At 46.2% G+C, this 23,155-nt stretch overlaps 1 protein-coding gene across 7 annotated transcripts in view; it reads right to left on the bottom strand.

Annotated features, from left to right (window-relative positions):
* LRRK1 (leucine rich repeat kinase 1) overlaps window positions 1–23,155 on the bottom strand; it is a 68,184-nt gene that overhangs the window by 42,748 nt on the left and 2,281 nt on the right. For 6 of the 7 annotated variants that reach the window (XM_040706366.2, XM_040706368.2, XM_040706367.2 and 3 more), the window contains 5 exons: window positions 22,572–22,777; window positions 6,547–6,710; window positions 5,627–5,798; window positions 4,581–4,760; window positions 3,788–3,936 (listed from right to left, as the gene is read on the bottom strand). In XM_040706366.2, the coding sequence (XP_040562300.1) occupies window positions 3,788–3,936; window positions 4,581–4,760; window positions 5,627–5,798; window positions 6,547–6,710; window positions 22,572–22,638 (732 nt within the window). In that variant the 5' untranslated portion in view covers window positions 22,639–22,777. Of the gene's footprint in view, window positions 1–3,787; window positions 3,937–4,580; window positions 4,761–5,626; window positions 5,799–6,546; window positions 6,711–21,511; window positions 21,823–22,571; window positions 22,778–23,155 lie in introns of those variants that run through there. The other variant, XM_040706371.2, reaches the window with a different exon arrangement.

The raw sequence follows: 23,155 nt of genomic DNA, 5'->3' as shown, positions 1-23,155 counted from the left end.
GAGATCCAGCCAAGATGGAGGCGGGATAAACCACAATGAGTACGGGAAAATCCAAGCTTTTAGGCAGCGGTTCCAGACATCTCTCTGGTCTTGAAAACAACGGCTAGCAAGTAAGGGACTTCCCATTTACCCACACCACGGTCAAGACACAGGGATTGGAACTGAGTTTTAACTGCTGACAGCACTGAGGGCTGTAGGAAGGTGGATTCATCCCACTCTCTCTATCAGAACCATCACTTATGTTCTGTGATCACCAGCAGATGACCATGGATATACATCCACGACCAGAGCATCCAAGCCCCTGAACTATTCACATGTTCACCTATACATGAAAAAGCAAGAAAATGCAGAATTACAGCCAAAAGTCTGGCTGAATGTTCCATCCAGCTGCCATTTCCAGCTGCCACATTTCTCCTTTCTGCTCAATCTGCTCCCAACAGAGCTACAATACTTTTTTTTTTTAAAAAAAAAAGAGAACTGTTTGTGTTTATCCCCTCTCTCAGTTCCTGCCCCGTTTCAAGATGATGCTCCCTATGCAGGCCCACATTCTTATTTTAGCACAAAAAAGAACTTGCTCTTGAGCAGACCAACCAATGCAGTAATATGAAGATACATAGCTTGCTTCCTGTGGGTGCCAACAGGATCAGGGGGCTGCTTCTCTGATACTAATCTCTACTTTGCATTTAGATTACGTGTATCATTTACTTCAAAAATGCAGCCCTGGCTTCAGGGCACCTAACATGATAGAAAGATAACTGCAGAATTCAGATAGCAACTCCTAAAACCACAGACAAGATCATGAAATTCAATATGCTGTGGGGTTGGTGTCTGTGGCCTCTGCAAACTAGAGCACCAGCCAAGCCCCTTCATCTTTCTTAGGGACAGAACACCAAACCATGGTGTCTGAATCGTGATGTCAGTGGAAAAATATTACGGATCCACTCTGCTCTGCACTCACTGGGGTGAAAATGTAATTACGTGAAAGATAGCCTGGCAGCAATGCCATGAAGAGAGGGGATTTCCACCCCAACTCAACCATCATCACCAGCTTCCGGATGCCAAAGGGCTGCAATGCTGAACCTGCAGAGTCCAGGAATCAACTCAGCCCTCCTTGGTTTGGCTGGTGGGCTCCATGCCCAAAGCAGACAGGGACACTGTTTGGCTCCTGAACGTATGAGGCAGGACCAAAAACCTCTGCAGACTCCTCTCTCCTGCCAAAGTAATAACTCTCAATTTGAGTCTTGAAAACTGAATGGAAATCTTCTACTGCAGTGATGTCAGGGGATGCAAGGGATGGGAAACTGTGCAGAAGCAAGAAACCCCACTGCTTTTGGGCAAACAATGAACTCCAAATACAAAAAAAACCCAAAAAGCTTACTTCAATTTGAGGCTGTTTGGTAAGGTGATTAAAAAAGGCTGTTGTGCATTTCTCCCAGCTGACATCATGTGCACCACCACCATCTCACTCTTGCTGCAGGCAGGAGATCCAGAGGGTGGTGATCTAATTCCTCCATCAATAACGCTGTTGTGAACCTCAAGTGGAACTGCTGCAGATTTCTTTATTGACGGTAACTGAGATTAGTCAGGCAATGGATCAAGAAATCAGAGGTTCTCTCTCTCACACACACACACTATGCTTCTATGCCAAAAATCCTGGCAAAGCACTCCCTTGGGTAAATGCAGCAGTTTAAGCTCTTTTCCAGTCTGTAATGGAAAAGCAAAAAAATCGACCATTGCACACACTGGAAAGTTAAATATCCTCATGCTTACAACACACGTATCAAAGTCTGGAATCTGCACGGAGCTGTTTTACTGCAGGGGGAACGTTCAGCATTTACTACCTGCTCCTGTAAAAATGGAGCACTTCCCCTGTTTAGAATCACAGAATGGCTTGGGTTCAAAAGGACCACAATGATCTTCCAGTTTCAACCCCCTGCTATATGCAGGGTCAACAACCAGCAGACCAGGCTGCCCAGAGCCACATCCAGCCTGGCCTTTAATGCCTCCAGGGATGGGGCATCCACAGCCTCCTTGGGCAACCTGTTCCTGTGTGTTTAGAAAGACAGTGGCTTGGTATGGGGTTAAAAGTATAACAGGGAAAAATAATAGTAGAAAAATGAGATGTCCTCTAGCATCAGGAAGGGCAGCAACGTACAGAGAACACGAGCAGCCTGGAAGGCTCTCCAACCACATTTTATGCATAGTTGGTAGTGTGTACTGCTGCAAAACCAACTGGAGGTCAACCGTGCAGTGTTTTCCCTCAGAGATAGCACAGATAGGATGAGCCCTTTTGAGCCTAATGCTCCCAGAGGAGGCTGCTGCCATCCTGCTGGCTGCCAGGCACACCACAGCCTCTGCGTGATCCTTTTGCTTCCTCCCACTGCAGAACGCATCGCAGCGCTCACTTGGAAAGACTGACATTTATGAGCTCTATCAGTTTGCAACTGCCACTAACGTCTGACTTTAAAAGAAATCACAAAGGTACGTGGCTGCCACTTCCCAGAGAGCTGAGCTCTGCTGGCAAACTAGGACAAACCTTCCTGAATTTGGGCCAGTTTGAAAAAACTAATTGAAAGAGAAAAGCCTCAATCTGCAACACCCTGCAAATAAACAGCCACCAGAAGAAGAATCGAGGTCAGATTTCGGAGTGACTGTTTCTTTAATGGTTTTTATTCTTTCTTCTTTTCAGACCAAGATCTTCTAGCAATTAGCTGATGTTTTAAGACTTCTTTGCTCAGGGTGTGACAAGAGCAAGGCTGAGTCATTTTTTTACAGCAGCAAAGTTAAATATTGCCAGCAAGTTCACATGGAAAACAGATATCTCCCCTGTGACTCAAACATTTATTCCGAAGTTTATTCAAGCTGAATTATCTCGTTAGTAGGATTCTGCTTTCCTTCTAAACAGGCATGCAGTTTTATCAATTCCTGTCCAGAAACATCTAGGATTTAGCTTCCTTTTGTCTACCTGTCATTAAAACTTAGAATGACACAGGAAGGGCTCTAAATCTCATGATTGAGTTAATTAAGTCAAGGTTACATATGTGGACTGTAGTCCCTACCATTTGCAGTGCTGTCTGGGACCCAGCAAGACAGTGTCGGCAGGAAAAGAGAGAACAGAAAAGCTTGGAATGCTATGAGAATCTCTCTGCTTAGTTTTACTTGACAATAAAGCAGAATCACCCCACAGCCCCACGAGCTGAGCAAGCAGGTACTCAAATGGCAGGGGAATTGATGCAGTCAGAACCTCAATCCCAAAATTTCCCTTAACTCCTGGAGTTTCCCTTAACCCAAAGTCACACGAGCCTGTCTGCATGTGCTGTATCTGAGCTAAGGGACACAGGGCAAGAGAAGGATTGATGCGCTCAGCTAACACAGCCATGCTAACACCCCTGGCAGCTCAGAACTCATAACCAGGACACACCACAGAAGCCTAATGAACGACTTACCTGGGATCACAGAGAAGCCTACAGCAGTGCTTATTTCTCCACAAGACTTGGAGCAAAAGTCAGTGATTCCTTTTCACAGCAGAAGCCTGGTTCACACATGAGTGTTAAAGCAGCCAAGTGCAAGGTGCCACACAGCATCCTGGTGTGCCCTAATGGTTTACACCTTCCAATCCAGCACAGACACGACAGCCACCTTCACACCTTGTGCTCTAAATGGGTGGCAAACCACAAGGCTCTCAGCTGAGAAGAACCACCACCAGCCACATGGTGCACAAACATCAATTATGAACACGGTGCTCCCCTAAAAGAACATCTCTTCAGATAGATAAATGGCTACTTACTGTTTTTGCTGGAGCACTACCTGGTAGCGGGCTGGTCTCGATGAAGTACTTCCTCAGAAGGTGCTTGCTGGATTCAGGACTGTCCATCAGGATGTAGGAACAGAAGAAAGCCCCATTCCGCAGTAAGAACACAGCCACATCTTCATTCCCTGTGGAGAAAAGGCAGATTGTCTGTTCTCTGCTCCTCAAGCAAACAAATCAACAAGGAGCTGAACAGAAATCCTGGGAAATAACCACTTCTGAAAAAAAAAAACATGGGGGTGTGCAAAAAGGGAACTGAATATATAGACCGTTTCCTCCACTGACAGGACTCGGTTTAGTCAAAATGAGACTCCAAAGGCACTCCATATAAACATCAGCCCAAGCTCCATTTCTTTTCTCCTCTTCTCCCCACCCCCATCTTGTTAAATTACACACACAGTTGTGCTTTGAAGTGTAAATTATTCAACCTAAAAAAATCAAGCCTGTGTGCCACAGTGTCCATGTCAGCAACGCTTTTGCTTGAAAGTTTCCTATTTTTGGAGGGTCATTTCCCCAGGAGTTTAAAATTAATGAGGAAAGTTCAGTCTGTGAGAGCATTTGCAGTAACCTCACTAAGAAAGGCCCTGATTTCAGTTTGGCTAAGTCAAACAGCTCAGAGCCAATTCTGTTTTAATTTATCTTGCTGGAAATCCAGAACAATCCCAGACGAGCCAGCCCACACTAATAGTGTTCCCAGGTTGGAACAACTCAGCCTATTCCTTGAAAGACTTTGCAGAAAAGGGATAAAGCTTTGAGGCGTGCAAATACATACCTGCCTTTATAGCAGCATACAGAGGCAACCGTATCAGAACTGGAAACTCATTCCTCCTGACTGCACAGCTCTCGGGGTCAGCACTGTACGCACGGACCAGGAGCTTCACTATGTCCAAATGTCCCTGCTGGCAGGCGATGGCCAGCATCCAGTTCAGGAGCTGTTGGCAAGTGTTGGGACCTACCAAGAAGATAAGGCATTGACTCAGTTGATGCCATTGGCCTGTAATGTGCCAGATTCATCCAGTAATAGTGGCTGTGAAAAGGCCTGATGCTCCGGGGTCGGTGACTGCACCACCTCCCCAGGCAGCCCATTCCAACAACTAAGCTTTGCATAACATCTTCTGAGAGTTGCAGGTGTTATAGAGCACCTACAGACAACCCTCCCCCTGAGGGTCCCTGTGCGAGGCAGCTGCAAAGCCTGCAGTGATAAGGGCAGTGGGTGACCCAAACACAGCCCCTGGGCCAGGCTCAGAGCAATGCCCTTCTTCACCCCCACACCTGATTTCAAAAATTGCGTCTACATCTGAAAATTGCTTTGCTCCGCTGCAAAATCATTTAAGAAATAAAATGCAAATTAAACAGAGTGACAACTCAAAATAAGGAACCCTCCTGAATGTTGTATCAGAACGCCAAGAGGAGAGCACAGGACGTGCCACCAGCTGTGCACCCAGGCTGCTGCCCACCAGGCAGCTGTGCTGCACTCACTCCCAGCACTGCTATGCCTGCAGGATCAGCAGAGTGGGACGATGCTGTTTCCTGAAAATCCCCCAATTTCTCTGTGTTGTGGGACATCATCCAGCTGCAAGGGCTGATGGGAACGAACTGCCTAAATGGCATCTTTGCAAACAAGGAGTGTTTTTATTCATGTATTTTTCTCCCATGGATAAAGTTATCTTAAAACACAGCAGAGATTAGATCCCTCCATGACTGCATCCCATGACTGAGTTCCCTCATCTTTCAAGGGATGGGATAGAAATAAATATCTGCTCGAAGCTATAGCAAACAGACACCAAATGAAAGGGAGAGGCAATCCGATGGTCTCACCACGCAGGGAATCCAGCAGTTCTTTCACAACATCCTTATGTCCAAAATAGGTGGCCACCACAGCTGCGTTGTCATCATTAGGTTCAGTTGGTAACACCACTAATGCTTCCTTCAGTAAATACCTCACTGCCTGCAGATCTCCATATGCTGCTGCAATACCTAAAAGCTGACACTGGTAAAGAAAAGACAGCAAAACAAACTCTCTGATTTTTCTTTTCATCTCTGTGAAGGGAGCAAGCAGAGAAAGACAGCATTTCTAGAGCTATATATTTATTTGTGCTCATGCAATTGTGTACATACTGTCACTGTGGTTAACCGAGAACATCATAAACACCAGAAGTCACTATAATTGTTATTGCTGTGTTAAGTAATTAGATTAATTTGCTGGTTTTGCTTTTTTCTTTCCTGCATGACTTCAGTGCAAAAGCACTGAAGGCACTTTGTGCACTTACTGAACGTAGGAATGGGTTCCACGCTAAAGCAGCTTGCAATGCTTGCAAGGGCTCTGCCTGCTTTCTACCAGCATCCTGACAACATGAGGTGCTGAACATCCCTTAAAGATCAAGCTATACATGCACCTGAGAAGCAGGGCACATTAGCTGGAGGTCAGTGCTGTGTTACCACTTGAAAACAGCTTCTGAATCAGGGCTGGCTTGCATTTGGAGAGCAGACAGAAAAGCCCAAGACTCTCTGCACCTGACAAAGCCAACACACCCACACACACCCAACAAACTGGCAGTGTGGTGTGCAATACTGACCTCAGCTCTACCATTCGCTTCAATGTGGATAGGATTTCTCCCCTGTGGTTCCAGCCCTTGATGCTGTTGCTACACATGCTCTCCCCTGAGGTTCGTCTCATCTTTCTGATCAGCGCTTTCAAGGCCAAAAAGGTTTGAGAAAGAGCAGTGAGCCAACCCTACCTTTTCCACCTGCAGTGCAGCCTCCTCACACGACAACTTAATCAACTCCTGGGCTTTAGCGGCGTCTCCAGCTTTGTAAGCAGCCTGAATGCTCTCTGTCACAGGCGTCTGACTTATGGAGACTTCGCCGACCGTGGACTGTTTGCCACCCATGCCCACAGTTCCTATAGCAAAAATAGGAGAGAAGCATCATGAAGCCCCTGTCCATTACTCATGTACAGCTGCAACACCAATGCGTTCCGGCAATACAAAAGTGGCGAGTTATTTTCAGTGGAATATTTACCACATCCAATTTCTTAAAAAGAGGAAAAAAAAAAATTGACACTATGTCGTCTGGAATAGGAAAGGGATTGTATGCCACAGTACTTTCCAGTAGGAACATGAAACTGAAAGGGTCAGTGAGTTCCCCAGCTGCTCCCAGAGGTGGTTTCCAAAGGAAGGTGTGAGAGCTCACACAGACACGGATGCTCCACTGCAGCCCATGCACTCAGCCCTCTGGTGCAGGAACACGAGGAGGGAAGAGCTTATAAAATAGAACCCCGCTGTACTCCTCCAGCACTTCCCTCCAGAGGTTTATACAGCTACAGTGAAAGACACTGAAAAATCTTACTGTGGGAAAACAGAGCAAAAGATTACACAAGATGCCCAGTGCTACCTTGGTCAGTCTTGGCGAGTCTCTTAGGCTAGACTTGTCTTTTTTTAATGCTGCTAGGAGCCAGAATAGTTCTAACAAGTCAAAGATTAAAAGCTTCAAACCATTAGAGATGCTTGCAGTGGCTAATAGAGCCAGCCATGAAAACATTGTCCTCCTGCTCCGACCATGAGGATGGGGAAAGCTGCACACTTCAGCAGGAAAGCCACCAAGTTAATAGCAAGATGCTCAGGTCCAATCCTGATTCTGGCACTGATCTCCTGGGCACAGCTTCCCCTGTTCTCACTCGCATGCTGAGGCTGCAAATCCTTCCCCATGGATCCTCCCAGTGCCCAGCACAGGGGCCTGTGAGCCTGGAGAGGAGACGTCAACCTGACTGCACTGAGAAGCACAAATAAATACATGCAGGACAGAGAACAGAATCGATTTCCATTTGAAAAGTGACTATTTCATATTCCCTTTTTTTTTTCCCCTACTAAAACATTATTGCTTATTTACAATTGGTTAAACCAAGACCTTCAAGCCCACAGATCTCTATGAGTTAACAGGGGCGCTCACGCAGGGGCTAGTTTAATGCAGCCTGGAAAAAGAAGGGCCAACACATAACTGTCAGTAAATACCTTTGAATAATGCAGTCTGAAATCACCGATACATTCTGACTAACAGCTCTCATCAATTATTTAAATGGAGCTCAGATCACCCAGACATCGGAGACAGCTCCAGAGATTCATGCCATTAAGATGTGCCCACATCAGTAACCTTGCTCAGATGATGCAGGACGTGTGAAGGACAGAGAGCAGGAAGATGGACACGATGTTAAATTACAGCACAATAAACAGCAGCCTGGAGTTCACGCAATGGGTGCAGCGCCTTCAATGCCTCATAGTTCTGTAGTTTAAGGGAGTATGTGGGAAAATAAATCATCCAGCATTTGCTCCAGGGAACAGACCTGCAATGGACCTCTGATTATTTTGTTTATGTTTCAATTCTCTTTTTCAAAAGACAACAAAGTAGGAAATGTAAATGATTCCCAAGCAGGCAACTGTTTAAACGTGACAGAAAAAGAGAACTTAAAAGCAAAAGTGTTCTCCAACCCAACAATTCAGAACTAGTCTAAGTAAAGAAAAGATGCAAGCAAACACTGCAGTGACTTTGAGACTCAGCCTCAGTGCACTCAGCAGCCTGTGATGAAATCCTGAGCCTGGAGAGAAGAACTGGAATTCCCCTTGGAGGAAAGAATGCCTCACATCATAGATCCAAAACAGCTGGAGAGCTGAGCAGGAAGTGCTGCAGAGCTCAACAATTTTAAGCTAGTTCCTAAAGATAAATGCTGAAATGAGGGACTGGTTCTATTTCCTTTTGGCCTGAACCCTGATTTTGGAGACTATCACTCGAGCCACGCCTAGAACCAATCCCAAGCACACAGGCACATCCCTTCTGACAAAGAATCAGCAGGGCCATCTTTCTTTCTATATAAACCACAGCCAAAGAAAGTAGAAACGTGAGCATCTCACGGTCAGAGGCCATTCTGGGATCTGGGAGGTCCCAGCATCACCTTTTCATTGACTATACAGGTCTCCAGGCACCCCTCCCACATAAGCTCTTCTGGTGGGAGCATTTTCCAGCTCTCTTTCTGAAAGAGCCCCACCGTGCACTGAGGACAAGCAAACCAGCAGGGCCAGGGAGCACCATGAGGACCCCATTTCTCCAGCTGCAACATGGATTGCATTAGCAAAGCTTCATCAATCACAAGCTTGCTGTAACACTGTAATGCAATGGAAAGCACATCAACGACATCCAGGTAGCAAAGCCCTAGGCTGCTGCGAGAATAAGCCCAAAAGCAGCAGCCATAGAAACAACAGAAAAAAAATCTGCTTACCTTTGGAAGACCTCAGGTGTGTAGGAATCTCCAGAGAGATACCCTCACCTACACTGCCAACCCGTAAATGAGGGCTGGGAAGGGGTGGAGCCCTTCCATTGCACACACCTGAGCTCCCCTGGGTTGGCCCTGCCTTCCCACCAGGTGCTCAATCACTGCTCCAAACCTTGACTTAGCACTTTCCACTGCACTCACTTTTCATGGTTCTGACCCTCTCTTCCAAACATGCCCATCATGAAGTAATTTGTGAGTAAGAAGTGTATATTACCAAAGAAATTATACTGAAGCTAAAGAAATGAGATGACATTTCTATTGTGACTGAGGGAAGGAGGAACTCAGTGGGCTAAACCTAATACCAAGATCGCTTCTGTTTTACCCAAAGACTGCTTCATGAAAACACTTGGCAGATGCATCATGCTTCCTCTTACACTTTTGGCCCCGTCAAAAATTCTTTAAGTCCTTTACAGTGTGATGGTGTAGTCATAACAACTACTGACAGCATCACTGCTTGGAGAACATGGGCTGGTCATCACCCACGGCCAACTTCTGGGCACTTCTGCAGGCACAAATGGCTGATCCATGGAGGTTATGTGATCTCAGAGTTAGCTGGCAAAGTCTTCAAGATAGTATATTTTGGTTCCAACATGAAATGTTTGCCTTGTCTTAGGCAAATCAGAATTTTTTATTGATCTAACCAAAACTTACTAGTGAGGACGCATAGGAAGGTCCAGCAAGTAAATGTCATAGAATCATAGAATGGCCTGGGTTGAAAAGGACCACAATGATCATCTAGTTTCAACCCCCCTGCTATTTGCAGGGTCACCAACCACTAGACCAGGCAGCCCAGAGCAATAATATGTCAATAAAAGCTTTGTCAAATCTAAGTGATCTGGGCAATTCTACTGTTTGAAACTGATACAGTTAAGTATTATTGGCAGAAAGATAGTGCTGCTCATCACTGATGTTTGTTATGTAGCTGTCATCAAGACTCCTATGATTGTATTCTGCAGAGTAAACTGACCTCCCACCTATGACCTGAAGCAAAGAGGCATGAAAGATCTTCAATGAAAAAATGCCTTGCAATTGAACTAATTCCAAGCTTGCAAAGTGCAAAACTGATGAGTCAGAGAGTGACAGAAATCTTGCCCTCAACCAACAGCTCTACCCACGTGGCTTTGTAGAAGTTAACTGCAGCTTTCAAACACTGAGTAAAAGAAGGTTGGCCAACCATTCTTAGCTTCCCAAAAAGCACAGAAGCCAACCGCTGCAAAGCTAAGCATCTTGTGAACCAAATCACCCACTTCGCAGAGGACTTTCTGGTGCCTTTAGAAATAATACATTGATTTCTGACATACAGATGAAAAACAAGAAGCAGCAAGATTTATAAGCTTAATTTATACTCATCAGTAGGGGGGAAAAAAGTGGAAAAGTACATTCTACTGAGGAAGGACCATTTTATTTCTAAAAGACGCATGACTGAACTATCATCAGCACTGCACTCACGTAGGTTGGGAATAACATTTCACCAGCATATGCATCAGTCATTTTTAGCAACAATCTGGGCTAAAATCCAAAGAAATTCTGCCTACACCTTTAACCCCATGAACTGCATGCTCTTTACCCTGAGCACTTTGTGGCTTTCCAAACAGGATCTGCTCGCACTGATCATGGAATGTGCTGTAATAAGGTCTTCCTAACTCTTGGATTGCACAGGTTTAGGAACCAGCTTTGCACTTTGGTCAGTAGGGTCTACATTAATATTTGACAACTCTTATGGCATAGTAAGTTATGATACTGTATCAGTACTTCTTGGGTACTCCCTAATAAAAGGCTTCTAGAGACTCCAGAAGCTCTTGCATACCCACTGTGATTTCCTTTAATTTTTTGCTGAATTGGCCATAAATCAGAGCTCCTGTACTAGCATGGGATGCTTTAAAGCTATGGCCCCAAGTCTGCACCCTCCTTACTTCCGAGGCTGCATCAGGGAAGCAGATAAACGCAGCTGATTTGAACTGAAGTGTAATACTTGGGCTCACTTCTCTAACACATCTGAATTTCCATGAACATAAGACTACAGGGTGTACTCTCTACTATTCAGTCCCCATCTCTTCATTTATTTAAATTCTCCATAGATCCACAGCTTCTTTGCTTGCTTTCTACTAATTTCTGTAAGCAAACCAAGCCCTGTTTGTAAAGGAAAAACGAGGGGATTAACTTAAATGAGAAGCACATCCTTCATCTACTCACCACATCACTTACCAGCCTGCACTACAGCAACTAACTCTGAAATCAAGAATACGTCCAGTGATTAACTCTTTAGGAGTAGTTTTTAAGTTTGCCTTTGGAGAAACAGCCTTTCACAAAAGCTAAGACTAATTTTCTATCAAACACATTAAAGTGGAAACAGTGGTTATCAATAAGAAAGCAGTGTTGTTTTATTGCCATTCAAATACTACAGCAGCATCAACTTAAAAATGCAGAAGACTGTGCTGCTCCAGCTGCAAGAAATGAAACAAAACGAGGTCTAATTAATAATAAAAGGCACCATGACAATGTTAGAGATGGATGCAGTTAGCTCCAGTCTCAGGCCTCGTTATTAAAGCAGGTGGAAGAAAGACCTAACATTTGTAGATTTACAATAGGCCATCACCTGTAAAGAGGTAAAGGGCTTGCAGGTGATGCTGTGAATCAGCAGAGCTGCATAACTGAGCAGTACACATACAGATTATCGTTACCTTTATGTCCCAAATCACTGCATTCCTGCCTTTGGCACATAACCCCTCACAGTTTCTAAGTACTACATTAGTTCCTTTGATAAGGCTGGTGTTTTGGGTGACTGATATTTCTATTTATCAGAGAAAGATATAAATGAGATGCTTAACACAGGATAAAACTGGAAAGAAAGCTACCTTACTTCAATCCAGACTTACAATAACAGAAAGACTTTAAAACTGCTACTGACCTTGTCATAATTCGTGCAGGTATTCCCAGAGACAGAAGCAAATCAAGATGATGGATTTAACACAGCCTCCCATTCAGCGATGCTCAATTAAGCTATTAACTCCTTGGACTGTCAGCCACCCACCTCTGCTCCAGCACTGACAGCTCTTGCAGTGGCCACTGTGCGTCACGCCGTCGGCTGGCTGGCTGCTGCTTTGTCTGAATTAACCACTGCATTTTAGCCTTGACAGTTATTTTCATCCCTATGCCCCATTACAGTGAAATCCAAGCCTCCGGTTCAGCGAGGAGCTGGGGATGGGGGTGGGCAGGAGGCTGCCTTTCCGGGCTGAGCTCAGACAGTAATTCCTCAACAGCAGCAGATGGCCACAGCTAACCTCCACCAGCTCCACCTTTGGCCATTTTGACTTTTGAGCGAGGAAAGAATGGGGCAGAGGTGAGGTGTCCGTCTGATGTGCAGAACCAGAGTCTCTGCATCACACTGATACCTCTCCCATTGCCCTGAAATATTCCAGAGCCACAAAATGAACCTCAAACTGAGCCCATGGGAAGCCTCCGCTCATTTCAAAGGATGAGGGATCAGTGCTACATGGAGCTTTCCAATTAGATGGGGTTGGAAAAGGTTTTCAGTCCTACGGAAATTTCTGAGATGGTGAAAATTATTCCCGTCCCAAACCAGGAAGAAAAAATTAAACCTGTTTCTATTTAACATAATATTGTATTTTTTTAATATTTTTTTTTAATCAAGCGAAGCCAGCCAAAATGCTTCACAAAACACAGATGCCTTTAGCGTTCCTTGTCCAATCTGCTAACGCATCAAAACAGCGTTTACCTACTTATTTATTCATAAAGGTTTCATTCATTCATTTCTTAAAAGATCTGGCCCAGCAGAGAAGGCAGTTCCCCTGCCTGCCCACACGGCCCCACAGCCAACACCTGGCCCAGAGCCATGCCAAGGAGGGGCTGTAGCAAAAAGCCTGTGATCTACTCTGTCTCGTTTTCACATTTTGGAAAAAAAAGGGAATATTCCAATCAATTCTGATATAAAATAAAACCAGCAGGGTTAAAAAGCGGTCAGAACCACTTATAGAAGTCCCTGTGAGGAGATAAGGGGGGAAAGTGATGGTGAATGGGCCTGATGGGGAACAAGTTGGTTCAGCTGGGAAGCCCAGCATCCCACTGGAGATGCCAGGGCAGAAGTGGGCTGCGTCCTTCTGACCATTACTAACATCTCCTCTTGGCGAGTGAAACACACCAGCTTCTCAGGACAAGGAGGGAACCCGACACACACACTTTTTCTGCCCATTTTACATGGTTTGTTTTCACCCAAATTCCCACAATTTAAGCTAATTACAGAAATGGCCTTACGCTAAGGTCTGCTTGCCAAGCCAGTCAAAACACGGTGCGTACAGCACAAATATAACCTGCATCCACAACATGGCTTATCATAACGCTCCCTACTTCCAAAGGAAGCTCACAACCCTACAAAGAACCAGAAACGAACACACAAAGATGCTTCAAATACAGCAGTTCAGTCCCGAGGTGATCTTTTTCATTACTCCTGTGTAATCTGGTGCTATTTTAAAATAGTCTGCGTGCTAACACCATGCACGCTAAGTGCTGGTCTGCAATAAACATTTTCCAGCAAGCATATGGGATTTTGGAAAAGGCATGCTGACAGTTTCAGGTACAGCAATGCACAGTGACTAATCATCACAGAGCCAATGGAAATTATCTATTTAGAACAACTCTTAACCTGCAAGGAAAAAAAAAAAACAAAAAAAAAACCAACAGTTGCTCATGCAAATCTGGAAGGAAAAAATTAAGTCCTGGGCAGAAAAATGCTCTGAGCTGCTGCCTCTTTCAGGGCTCCAGAACGGAGTTATGAACAAAGATACCTCGGAAAGCTCCGGCTATGCATTTATACAAACACTTCTTCATCATCCAGGGTGACAATAGGGACAGAAACACCCCAACTACTATCAACACTGAGACAAATGGCTGTGTGAAGAGCTCTGCCAGATGTGAGCAGGTTCCTGCATCTGTGCATGTGCCTCCCAGATCCCCATGGTTCTGGAAATCATTTGCTTTGTCTAGGAATTTCTGATGAAATGGCTATTTCTGTTTCTCTGACGTAGAAAAGGGGCTATAGAAAGCGAAGGGCACGGAATTGAGCTGGACAAGAACACAACGAAACAAACACTGGGGTATGACTGCTGGAGCAAACCCTCCTGCACTGATCAGCTCTGCACTATGGTGATGATTCACCAAAGGGAACCAGGCATTCCCTCATCAGCGAGGACCACGGCATTGCCCTCCCACCTGAGGACAGATGCCAGGCCTCACCAGCTCCACGTGTCCCTTCTAACAGGAGGAGTGCTCAAAGCATTCGTGGCAAAGTGATGAGCGCCGTGTCGAAAACACAAATGACTCAACTCTAAGTGAAAGTTTCTATTTTCGTCTTCTGGCCCCAGCTGTAGGTTCCAGTCCTGCAGCCTGAGTCGTTCCAATGTATGCTTTTGCATGCAAGGCCAGCTATGCCACTCTTCCGTTCCAAACTCTAAACTGGAAGATAGACATGAAGCATGCAGAAGTAGAACTATGCTTTTGGATTTCCCTTGTGTCCATTTTCAGGCATGGCTGGGAAGAGAGGAACATTAAATCACGAAAGGTATCTCCAGCAAGGCCACTGCTGTCCAGCTACATCAAATAATATAACCATGAAACCATACCAGGATGGAATTCCCACTTGCAACTTCACAAAGTACATTTTCACAGATAACTTTGGCTCCTTTTGAAACCTTCATCAGAATGGAAAAACTCCCATGCGCGACCGCTTTCTTGCTTTCAGACAACTCATTTGCTCAACATTCGTCTAAAAAGAATAGTGGTGAGAGAACAACGATGACAGTGGTAGGATGGAGCAAATCGCTGCTCCATTCTGACCCCCTGGGCCCCATCAGCAAGCCCAATTCTCCATCCCTCCATCACATGACAGAGGTCCTGGGCAGCTGCTGCCACCTGCATGGTCTCTTACAGAACCTGCATATTTGAAGATTTTGGAAAGACTGGCCTGAAAGGAGGAGAAAAGGAATAGCAACATTAAAAAGATACGTAAAAATATTTTGCACAACTGCAGTTTATCACATTCTAGGGGAATCTGAAGAGGTTAAGAAGATTAATCAGAGAAGCAGCCTGCCTAATTACAAGAGTACAAATGAAATGAGCTTGGTTGGTTGAAGATGGAAAAATGAAGGCTGGGTAGAGATGGAAGCACCGTTTATAAGTACACCGATTGGGAGACATCAGGGAAGGAGGAGAGCTATTTGTGTGCAGGGTATGAATACATTTCAGCTGCCAATTAGAAGAAAGTATGAAGAGTTGGAGAAATGAGGCTTTGGAACAGTCCTCTAGAAAAAGCAAAAGGAACAGATGAGTAACTCATTGAAAATATGCCTTGCATAAGGTTGAGGAGGGTGACAGCAGGACATGGGCCCTCAGCCCTGCCTGTTCTACAGCCGCGTTCTGAATTCATAGAATCATCATAGAGTCATAGAATGGCCTGGGTTGAAAAGGACCACAATGATCATTCAGTTCCAACCCCCTGCTATGTGCAGGGTCGCCAACCACCAGACCGGGCTGCCCAGAGCCACATCCACCCTGGCCTTGAATGCCTGCAGGGATGGGGCATCCACAGCCTCCTTGGGCAACCTGTTCAGTGCGTCACCACCCTCTGGGTGAAAAACTTCCTCCTTCATGCATCAACCCGGCCATCAGGCACTGATGGGCATAATGAAGACTGCTTGGAGGGAACTTGGTGGGAAGGAAGGGCGTTCATTAAACTAGCTGATAGATCTGGGAGAACACAGACATATCTGAGGGAAGAGTCCTTGAACGATAACGGAGGAGGGAAATACCCCACACAGCGAGATCCAAGGTCAGTGCATGATTTATTGTGCTTATTTAACTGTTATCTAATTAAGCACTTCACTCTTTGCTGCCCCCACTTCTCATCATGAAGACAACAACTCCAGATTAGCTTAACTGGAAGTACAATCATTGCATGGGATATGGCTGGCATCAAGAGAGATGAACAGGCAACAGCAGAGCTGGGAAGGACACCAGAGAAATGATATGAATGTGATACTCTGGAACAGAAAAGAAAGAAAGAAAAAGTGAGAAAGCGAGGCTGTGCTCCAGCTTCTATTGGACTTGCTGTGAGCACTTCCATCGGCTTCCATGTGAGCAAGAGCAGATCCTCAAAGGCTTCCCAGAGAAAATATTGAGGAGGGAATATTACTTTAGCAGCTGTGTCTGGAACAGAGGAGAGGGTTTTGATGAAAGGGTCTCTGCTGTCGGCCAAAGCAGTGCTGGTTGCGAGTCAGGCTGTGTGATGATGTGCTGCCAAAAATTTAACAGGGGCTACCAAAAAAAGCCTCTTCCATGGCCAGTGGCAAAACCCCAGAGTGGCAGAAGTGCCTGCATTAGCAGAGAGAGGGGGAAAGGGGAAATATTGCCCTCTTGTCTTCCCTTCTGGGAACGTCAGCTCTTGTTTCAGTGGAGGACAGCCAAGATACTGCGCTCAAATGAAGGCAGTGCTGTGAACCTGCTGCAGTTCACAGCATTTCAGATGGCTGCTCCAAAGCAGAGAGGGCAGAACCAGGTGAGGATGTTTCACTCCCTTCCCCTCAACACGTGGGGAACTCAGACCCACAGCACTGGAGAGCCTTGCCCAAATTACTTTTACTTAATAGCTCTTGCTCTGTCATTGTGTGACAGATCCCAGATGCAGTGCACTGGAGAACTGTGACTGTGATTACAAGCCAACCTAAGGAGGGATGGCTTTTTTGTTTTGCAAGCTACATCTGAGATCTGAAAAGTGCTCCTGTCCATTAGTGCTTAAAAAATAAATTAAAACGCTCCCGTTTGATGCAAAAATAAAAGCTTTTCAAAGGCTCTTTGATGTGAAAGACGGAAGACGTGCAGGCCGGCTGTGGAGGAGGTTTGGTCTTCAGCAATTATCAGCACTCCTTTTGGGTCTTGCTCCCTAGATGGGATTTCAGCGTGAAGCAGATGATCACACTGCAGAGTGTGGCAGCTTTCTGGTGAAGCTGCAATAACCTGCAGCCAAACCACTCCTTGCCCAAGGTGGGAATACAACGAACAACCTCCAAGCCAACTAAACGCAGGTGGGGCAGTTCCAAAGGCAGAAATGCATTTAAAAGATTGCCTGCTAAGCTCCTCCTGGGTAGCCGTGCCAGCTTTCCAAGCGATATTCTGATCATTAAAACAAGCAATGATGTAATTTCCACAGCGACCACAAACATACCGAGAATATTTGAGCTAAATTTATCCCGACTTCTCCTTTGAATCACTGCTTCAGTTCGTTCTTTTTCCATGATTTTCAGCCACGCACAGAAACGGAGCAGCGGATAGAGCGGGACAGAGCTGTCCCAGCGGTGCCTGAAATGCCAGCCTTCATGCTTGCCACATTTGGAGCACTACAGAGCAATTTAAACCACTCTGCAGCTCCCCCCACAGATCCCCTCTGACTGCAAGAGGGCTGTTTGAAGGGGAAAGGTCTTCACGGGCACATGGTTATGATGCGCCATAACCAGCACCCGGATGAAAGGGCTCTGCTGTGGTTCTACATAACCATGCAAAGAAGCAATTGCTGGCCTATTAATGAGCATACAGACTGTGATTAAGGAAGGAAATTAAATATCAGCCTAACTCCTAACATCACTCCTAACCCTAAGAGGCTGCCTAGAGTGGCTGTGGATGCCCTGTCCCTGGAGGTGTTCAAGGCCAGGTTGGATGGGGCCCTGGGCAGCCTGGTCTGATATTAGATATGGAAGCTGGCGGCCCTGCATGCTGCAGGGAGGTGGTGCTTGATGATCCTTGAGGTCCCGTCCAACCCAAGCCATTCTATGATTCTATGAACTCCATTTAAAATCCAGGATGGGACCTAATAAAGGACAGAACTCATCTATACATCAGACTGAGAGCTCACTGGCATCAAACCCATCCCCCGACACCCTCATCTACCGTGCAGACATTCCCTCTGTGAGCTGCCTTCTGCCACGCACAGCCCTGGCAGCCCCATTATTGATCACAGAGATGGAAATCAAACAAACCGCAGCCTTAATGCTCTGAGGATTCCTGCAGGTCGGGCCCAGAGCCAGTTGTATCAGCACAGAGACTTAATGGGTTTTAGATAAGGCCCCCGAAGGCTTCAGAGAGGATGAAAGAAAAAAAAAAAAAAAGAAACAATCACAGCACTTTCTTTAATGCAAGTATAAAATTACCTGCAGCATCACTGGCAAAACAATAAATCAATTACAGGCCTGGTAAAGACTGAGTCGGTGTGAACGCTATCAATTGCTTTTTCCCACTGAAACAGAACACAACAGCTCAGGCCATGACCACAGTGCCAACTTCACCTGAGAGCAACACAGCCACGGATAGGGAGCTCCTGTGCACAGGTTCTAAGTGCAAAGGGATTTTCTTCCCTTATCACCCTATCTGTGCTTCTTTCCTTGGCGTTTTGACAGAGCTGTCTTCAGCTCCATGTCAGTGTAGCACACAGACGGTAAATTTTAACTGGAAGTTGGAAAAATAAAGCTGTAAAGAAACAGATAAAGCCACGCATAGCTCAGATAAAGATCAGTGTTCCACTACTGCCTGTAACTCAAGCTGGCTCTCAGGCTGGACTCTGCCCAGCTGGCTTCCCAAGGTCTGTGCCACACCACTGGCGTTCCCAGCAGCGCTTCCCTTCTTGCTGCAGCCCTGAAGTCACAGCACTCACTGGGAGAAACCCGGAGCTGCCACCACTCAGTGCTCCTTCACATCCCCCTGACTCAAAACAAGGAACATCTTCTGGGGGATGTTCCTGAAGAACAGCATCCGGATGCTGAAAAATCAGCTCAGAGCGTCTTAAATTGGGCACCTTGTTGTACACATCCCTGCATTCCCTGCCATTTTGGTGTGACACGTGGCTGTGCTGCAGGCTGGTAGCAGAGCAGGCTGCACCGCACGAGCTTTCAGCTGCAGGCTGCCCTTCCACGTCAGCGTTTGGTCCCATGTGAGATTTCACCACTTCTGTATGAAGTGTGTATTTAAATGTGTTTAAAAATACAAGCCTATTGCCACTTCACCAGCACACTTCCTATTCCTGCACAGCATTTCCTACTTCTCCTTCTGCAGGGCATTAGTAAGGCCAGCTCACATCAATACCTGATCTATTTTTTGCCCACACACCCTCCCCCTGTTGTTGTGTTTTTTTGCTTGTAAGAATACTTTCAATTCACTTTTTGGACTCAAATTAACTCACAGCTTAACAAGCAGGAAGAAAAACAGGGAGCCCGCAGTGCTTGCTGTACAGAAGCTCAAGCAGCCAGCATGCTTTGCAGGTCTCAATGCTCTGCATGCATCCCAGATATCCTCCTGCTCCTCCTTGCTCCCACACTGCTGCAGCAGACTCAGGTGATGCCACAAGAAGACACTGTCCCAGGGAGACAGCCAATTTCAAACACATCCTAATTCACTATTACTTAACCCTGAGCTGTCGCCATTGAATCCCTTGTGAAACTTCCCATGTAGGGTTACAGGGTTGGTAAAGCAGCGCTTCCTGTCAGAACAGCCCTTCAGCTCTCCCAGCAAAGCTCTTCTCAATGGTGCTGGAGGGCCACTGCACCACCACCAAGGGTCCCCTCTTTCAGACCAAGCACAGAGCCCTTTGGGAAGCAGTGGCACCACTGTTGCACGCTGCGTAACACGACCCACATCACGATACAGCACACCTCTTCAGTACTCATCCCCAGACCTAGCAGAGAGAAGAGACACCCTCTGCTGTGTCTGAAAGGTTCCAGCACACAAAAGGCACACAAACACCCCGGGACTCCGATGAGGATTCTCAGTAAGAGAGAGATGAGCCCTCTAACAAAACTATTCTTGCATTTCAGATGACCATTATTGCTTTTCTACACCTTTGCTGAACTGTTTCCTACAAACTCATATGAGAATTAAATGCTAGCTGTAAAATTTCTATGGGCTTCCTTCGTATTTCCTACCAGAACCACGTTAGGTCATCTCCACTGTATTATGCAGAGCTCTTTAACTCAGTTAAAATAAAGCCACGTTGCTTCAGGACAGCCTGCAGCCACCCTGCAACTCTGCTGTCCTTCTCTCTTTGTCATTCAGATTACATGAACAAATCCAGGGAGGGGAAGCTAGGTTTGAAGAGCTCCATGAACGGAGCATCACTCCGCACTGCAGCCACAAGAGGAGCTCAGCAGCATCCTTGAGGCTGCTCAGGTCTGGTTGAGGACCACGGTTGCTGGTGGGAAGCTGGGATGCAGGCTGGGATGCAGGCAGGACCGCTGCTGCAGCCATGTGGAATAGCAGAGGGAGGTATGGATGCAGCAAGGTGAGCACACCTTACCATATGTTACATTTGCTTGCTTGAGTTGGTGATGCTGCAGGCTGTCCCCATAAAGATCTGACCACATGCATAGCTGTCAGGGATAGAAAGCCCTAAAGCCTTAAGGCTTTTATATTAAGCCCAGGGATGGGCTGTATATACAACCTGCTTGTATATACCCACACATCCTGCCCAAAAGCAGACTTGGGGCACAAATGGGGTCCTCAGCATTAAATATCTGTGACCTCACTCCCCTTCCCTTCTGTTCCCACCCGATGGCAGCAGGAGGCTGCATCCAGGTTGGTAATAGATGCATGTAAACAATGGATTCAATAGTGGAAGCTGAGTGAGTCACTGCATTCCTGCATTCAAGTTGTGTAACAGGATCCAAAGGCAGAAGGAGGACCAGTGAGCAGGCCAGCTAGATAATGACAATTATTCTTGGCAGGACCCAAAGAATCCCCAAACGAAGATGAGTTTAAACACATACAGCACTCTCACAAAGAGCAAACGGAGCAGGCAGCACAGATCTTCTGCTCTCCTGGGATGGCTCTGCCAGTACTCCAGAACTGCTCATCAGATGAAATAATCCACGCACGTCAGAGCAGAAGAGTTATAACGATGAGATTTGTGCGCCTCCAGTTCAACTGACTGCATTTACATAACAGAAAGGCATAGGAAGGTTCTCAGAAGAGGAGCTGAATTCCCAGTGCAGAAATTCACGTATGCCCTTCTCTCGTTATTCGCTCACACACTGCTTTGCTTATTTGCTGTAGTTTTAAACAGCAAGAAAAACTTGTCAAATCACCACTGCAGAATAAAAGCATTAGCAGTTCTTAACACTTAGCACGGATTAAAACCCTCCTCGTGAAGGACGCTTCACATTGCTCAGTATTCGGTTGGAGATGTTCCCTCCAGAGAGGAATGCAGGTGACAGAAGTCAACTATTTCAGAGATAATCAGAAACGTTCCATCATTGAGTATTATAGAAAGACGCGGTGCTAATTAAGCAAACCAAACAAAATAAGGCTTAAGGAACAAGCAGAATACGTACGGAGGAAGGGAAGAGTTCCCAGAGCTCCCTGTGACGCTGGCGAGGAATGTCTTCAAGCAAGAGGAGGAGGACTCTGAATCAAGTACCGGGTCTTGCTTCATCGTTGATGATAAAACCCAAAATAGGGCTGCAAATACATTAGCTCCTATCGAAGCCTGCTTACTCAGTACAAAGCGTCAAACACACCTTCATCCCACACGCAGCACGCAGATGCTGCCTCCTAATGAAGCATTTGTTGCAAGGGGGGAACACCGTTACACAATGAGCAGAAGGCTGTTCCTCAGTGCAGAGACATAGCCGGGTTTTGGCTCAGAGAAGGGCAGCGGCGCCCGGGAACTGAGGGTTCCGGTGAGAAAAATAGGCCAAAATTAAGAAAAAAAGGGAAAAAAAGTAACAGAAAGGAAACAACCTGAAGCATATGTCCCTTCCTACAGAGACATTTCCACCCACGGATCTATTATATTACATAAATGCAGAGCTCCCCATCCGCCCCAGCAGTAAATCACTGCAGTCCCTGAAGCTGACAGCAGAACTGGAGCAGCACCCGTTCAGCCTGGGAAGCGATGCTCTGATTTTAGCAGCTCTCCTACCCCGAATACACACTGCCACAGCGTCTGGGAACATATTTGCATTCACATGCTGAAAAAGCACAGATCCTGTAAAACATATTTAGGGGCTGCCGAGACACGATGCACATATTGACTAATCCCACAGGCCTTCGGAGAAAACTTCTCTTCCAAGAAATCTATTCTTACCACACAAACAACCCAACATCGCTCTACTGGCGAGTAAAACTCCTTGCTCTGAACTGTAGCCTTTCTAATACGGCTCTAATAACCAAGCCTTTCTAATGAGGCTCAGCGCACTGATAGATCTTTCATACATCCAACACTGATTGCAATGCGAGTTCTCCGGGCAGCCTGGTCTGGTGAGCCTGCACATAGCACAGGGGTTGAAACTCAATGACCATTATGGTCCTTTTCAACCCGGGCCATTCTATGGCCCTCCTGAAGCCTCCCACTCCCCATCTGTGCAGGAAGAGAAGCGGTCGCCCCATTACCGTTCTGTGGGTCCATGTTGCTCTCTCTGGAAACAGCGGAGTCCTCCGTCCCCACGCACCAGTACATTCTGGGTCTCAGTGGTGAGGATCCAACAGAGCAAACTTTCTGCAGCACCTCCGGCTGAGTGTTGTCCAAGCTGAATGTCAGCTAAACGCAGGGCAGAGCAGCCGCTATCAAACGCCGTCCTGATGGAGCATCGTTTACCCTGATTGAAAATCAACAGCAAAACAAATTAATCATTCCGGTATTAATGTTGCAAGAAGTGTATCCCTATGCACTGCAACACAGCTGCCAAAACGCTGCTTTGAAGAAACACACTAAGCAAATGGGAAGGCAATGATTTTCATAATAGCTTCATTAAGAGCATAGCGAGAATTAAGAGGGGAAGCCAACAGCATCTCCACTACTGCTCCCAGTTTTCCTCCACCAAAGCTGCAGTGTCTTTGGGTGGAGGTGTCTTTGGGGTGGGCAAAGGGTCACAGCAGCAGCTCCAAATTCCCCACAAGCTCTGTGAAGGCAGAGGTCTGAAACAATGAAACGCAGCTGGAAAAATCCTAAAGGCAACCTCAGAACCTTTCCCACC

The sequence above is a fragment of the Gallus gallus genome, chromosome 10, assembly GCF_016699485.2.
Source record: "Gallus gallus isolate bGalGal1 chromosome 10, bGalGal1.mat.broiler.GRCg7b, whole genome shotgun sequence".
In the NCBI taxonomy this organism is placed as follows: domain Eukaryota; kingdom Metazoa; phylum Chordata; class Aves; order Galliformes; family Phasianidae; genus Gallus; species Gallus gallus.
Note: the sequence above shows the minus strand (reverse complement) of the source record. Positions and strands in the feature narration are given on the sequence as shown.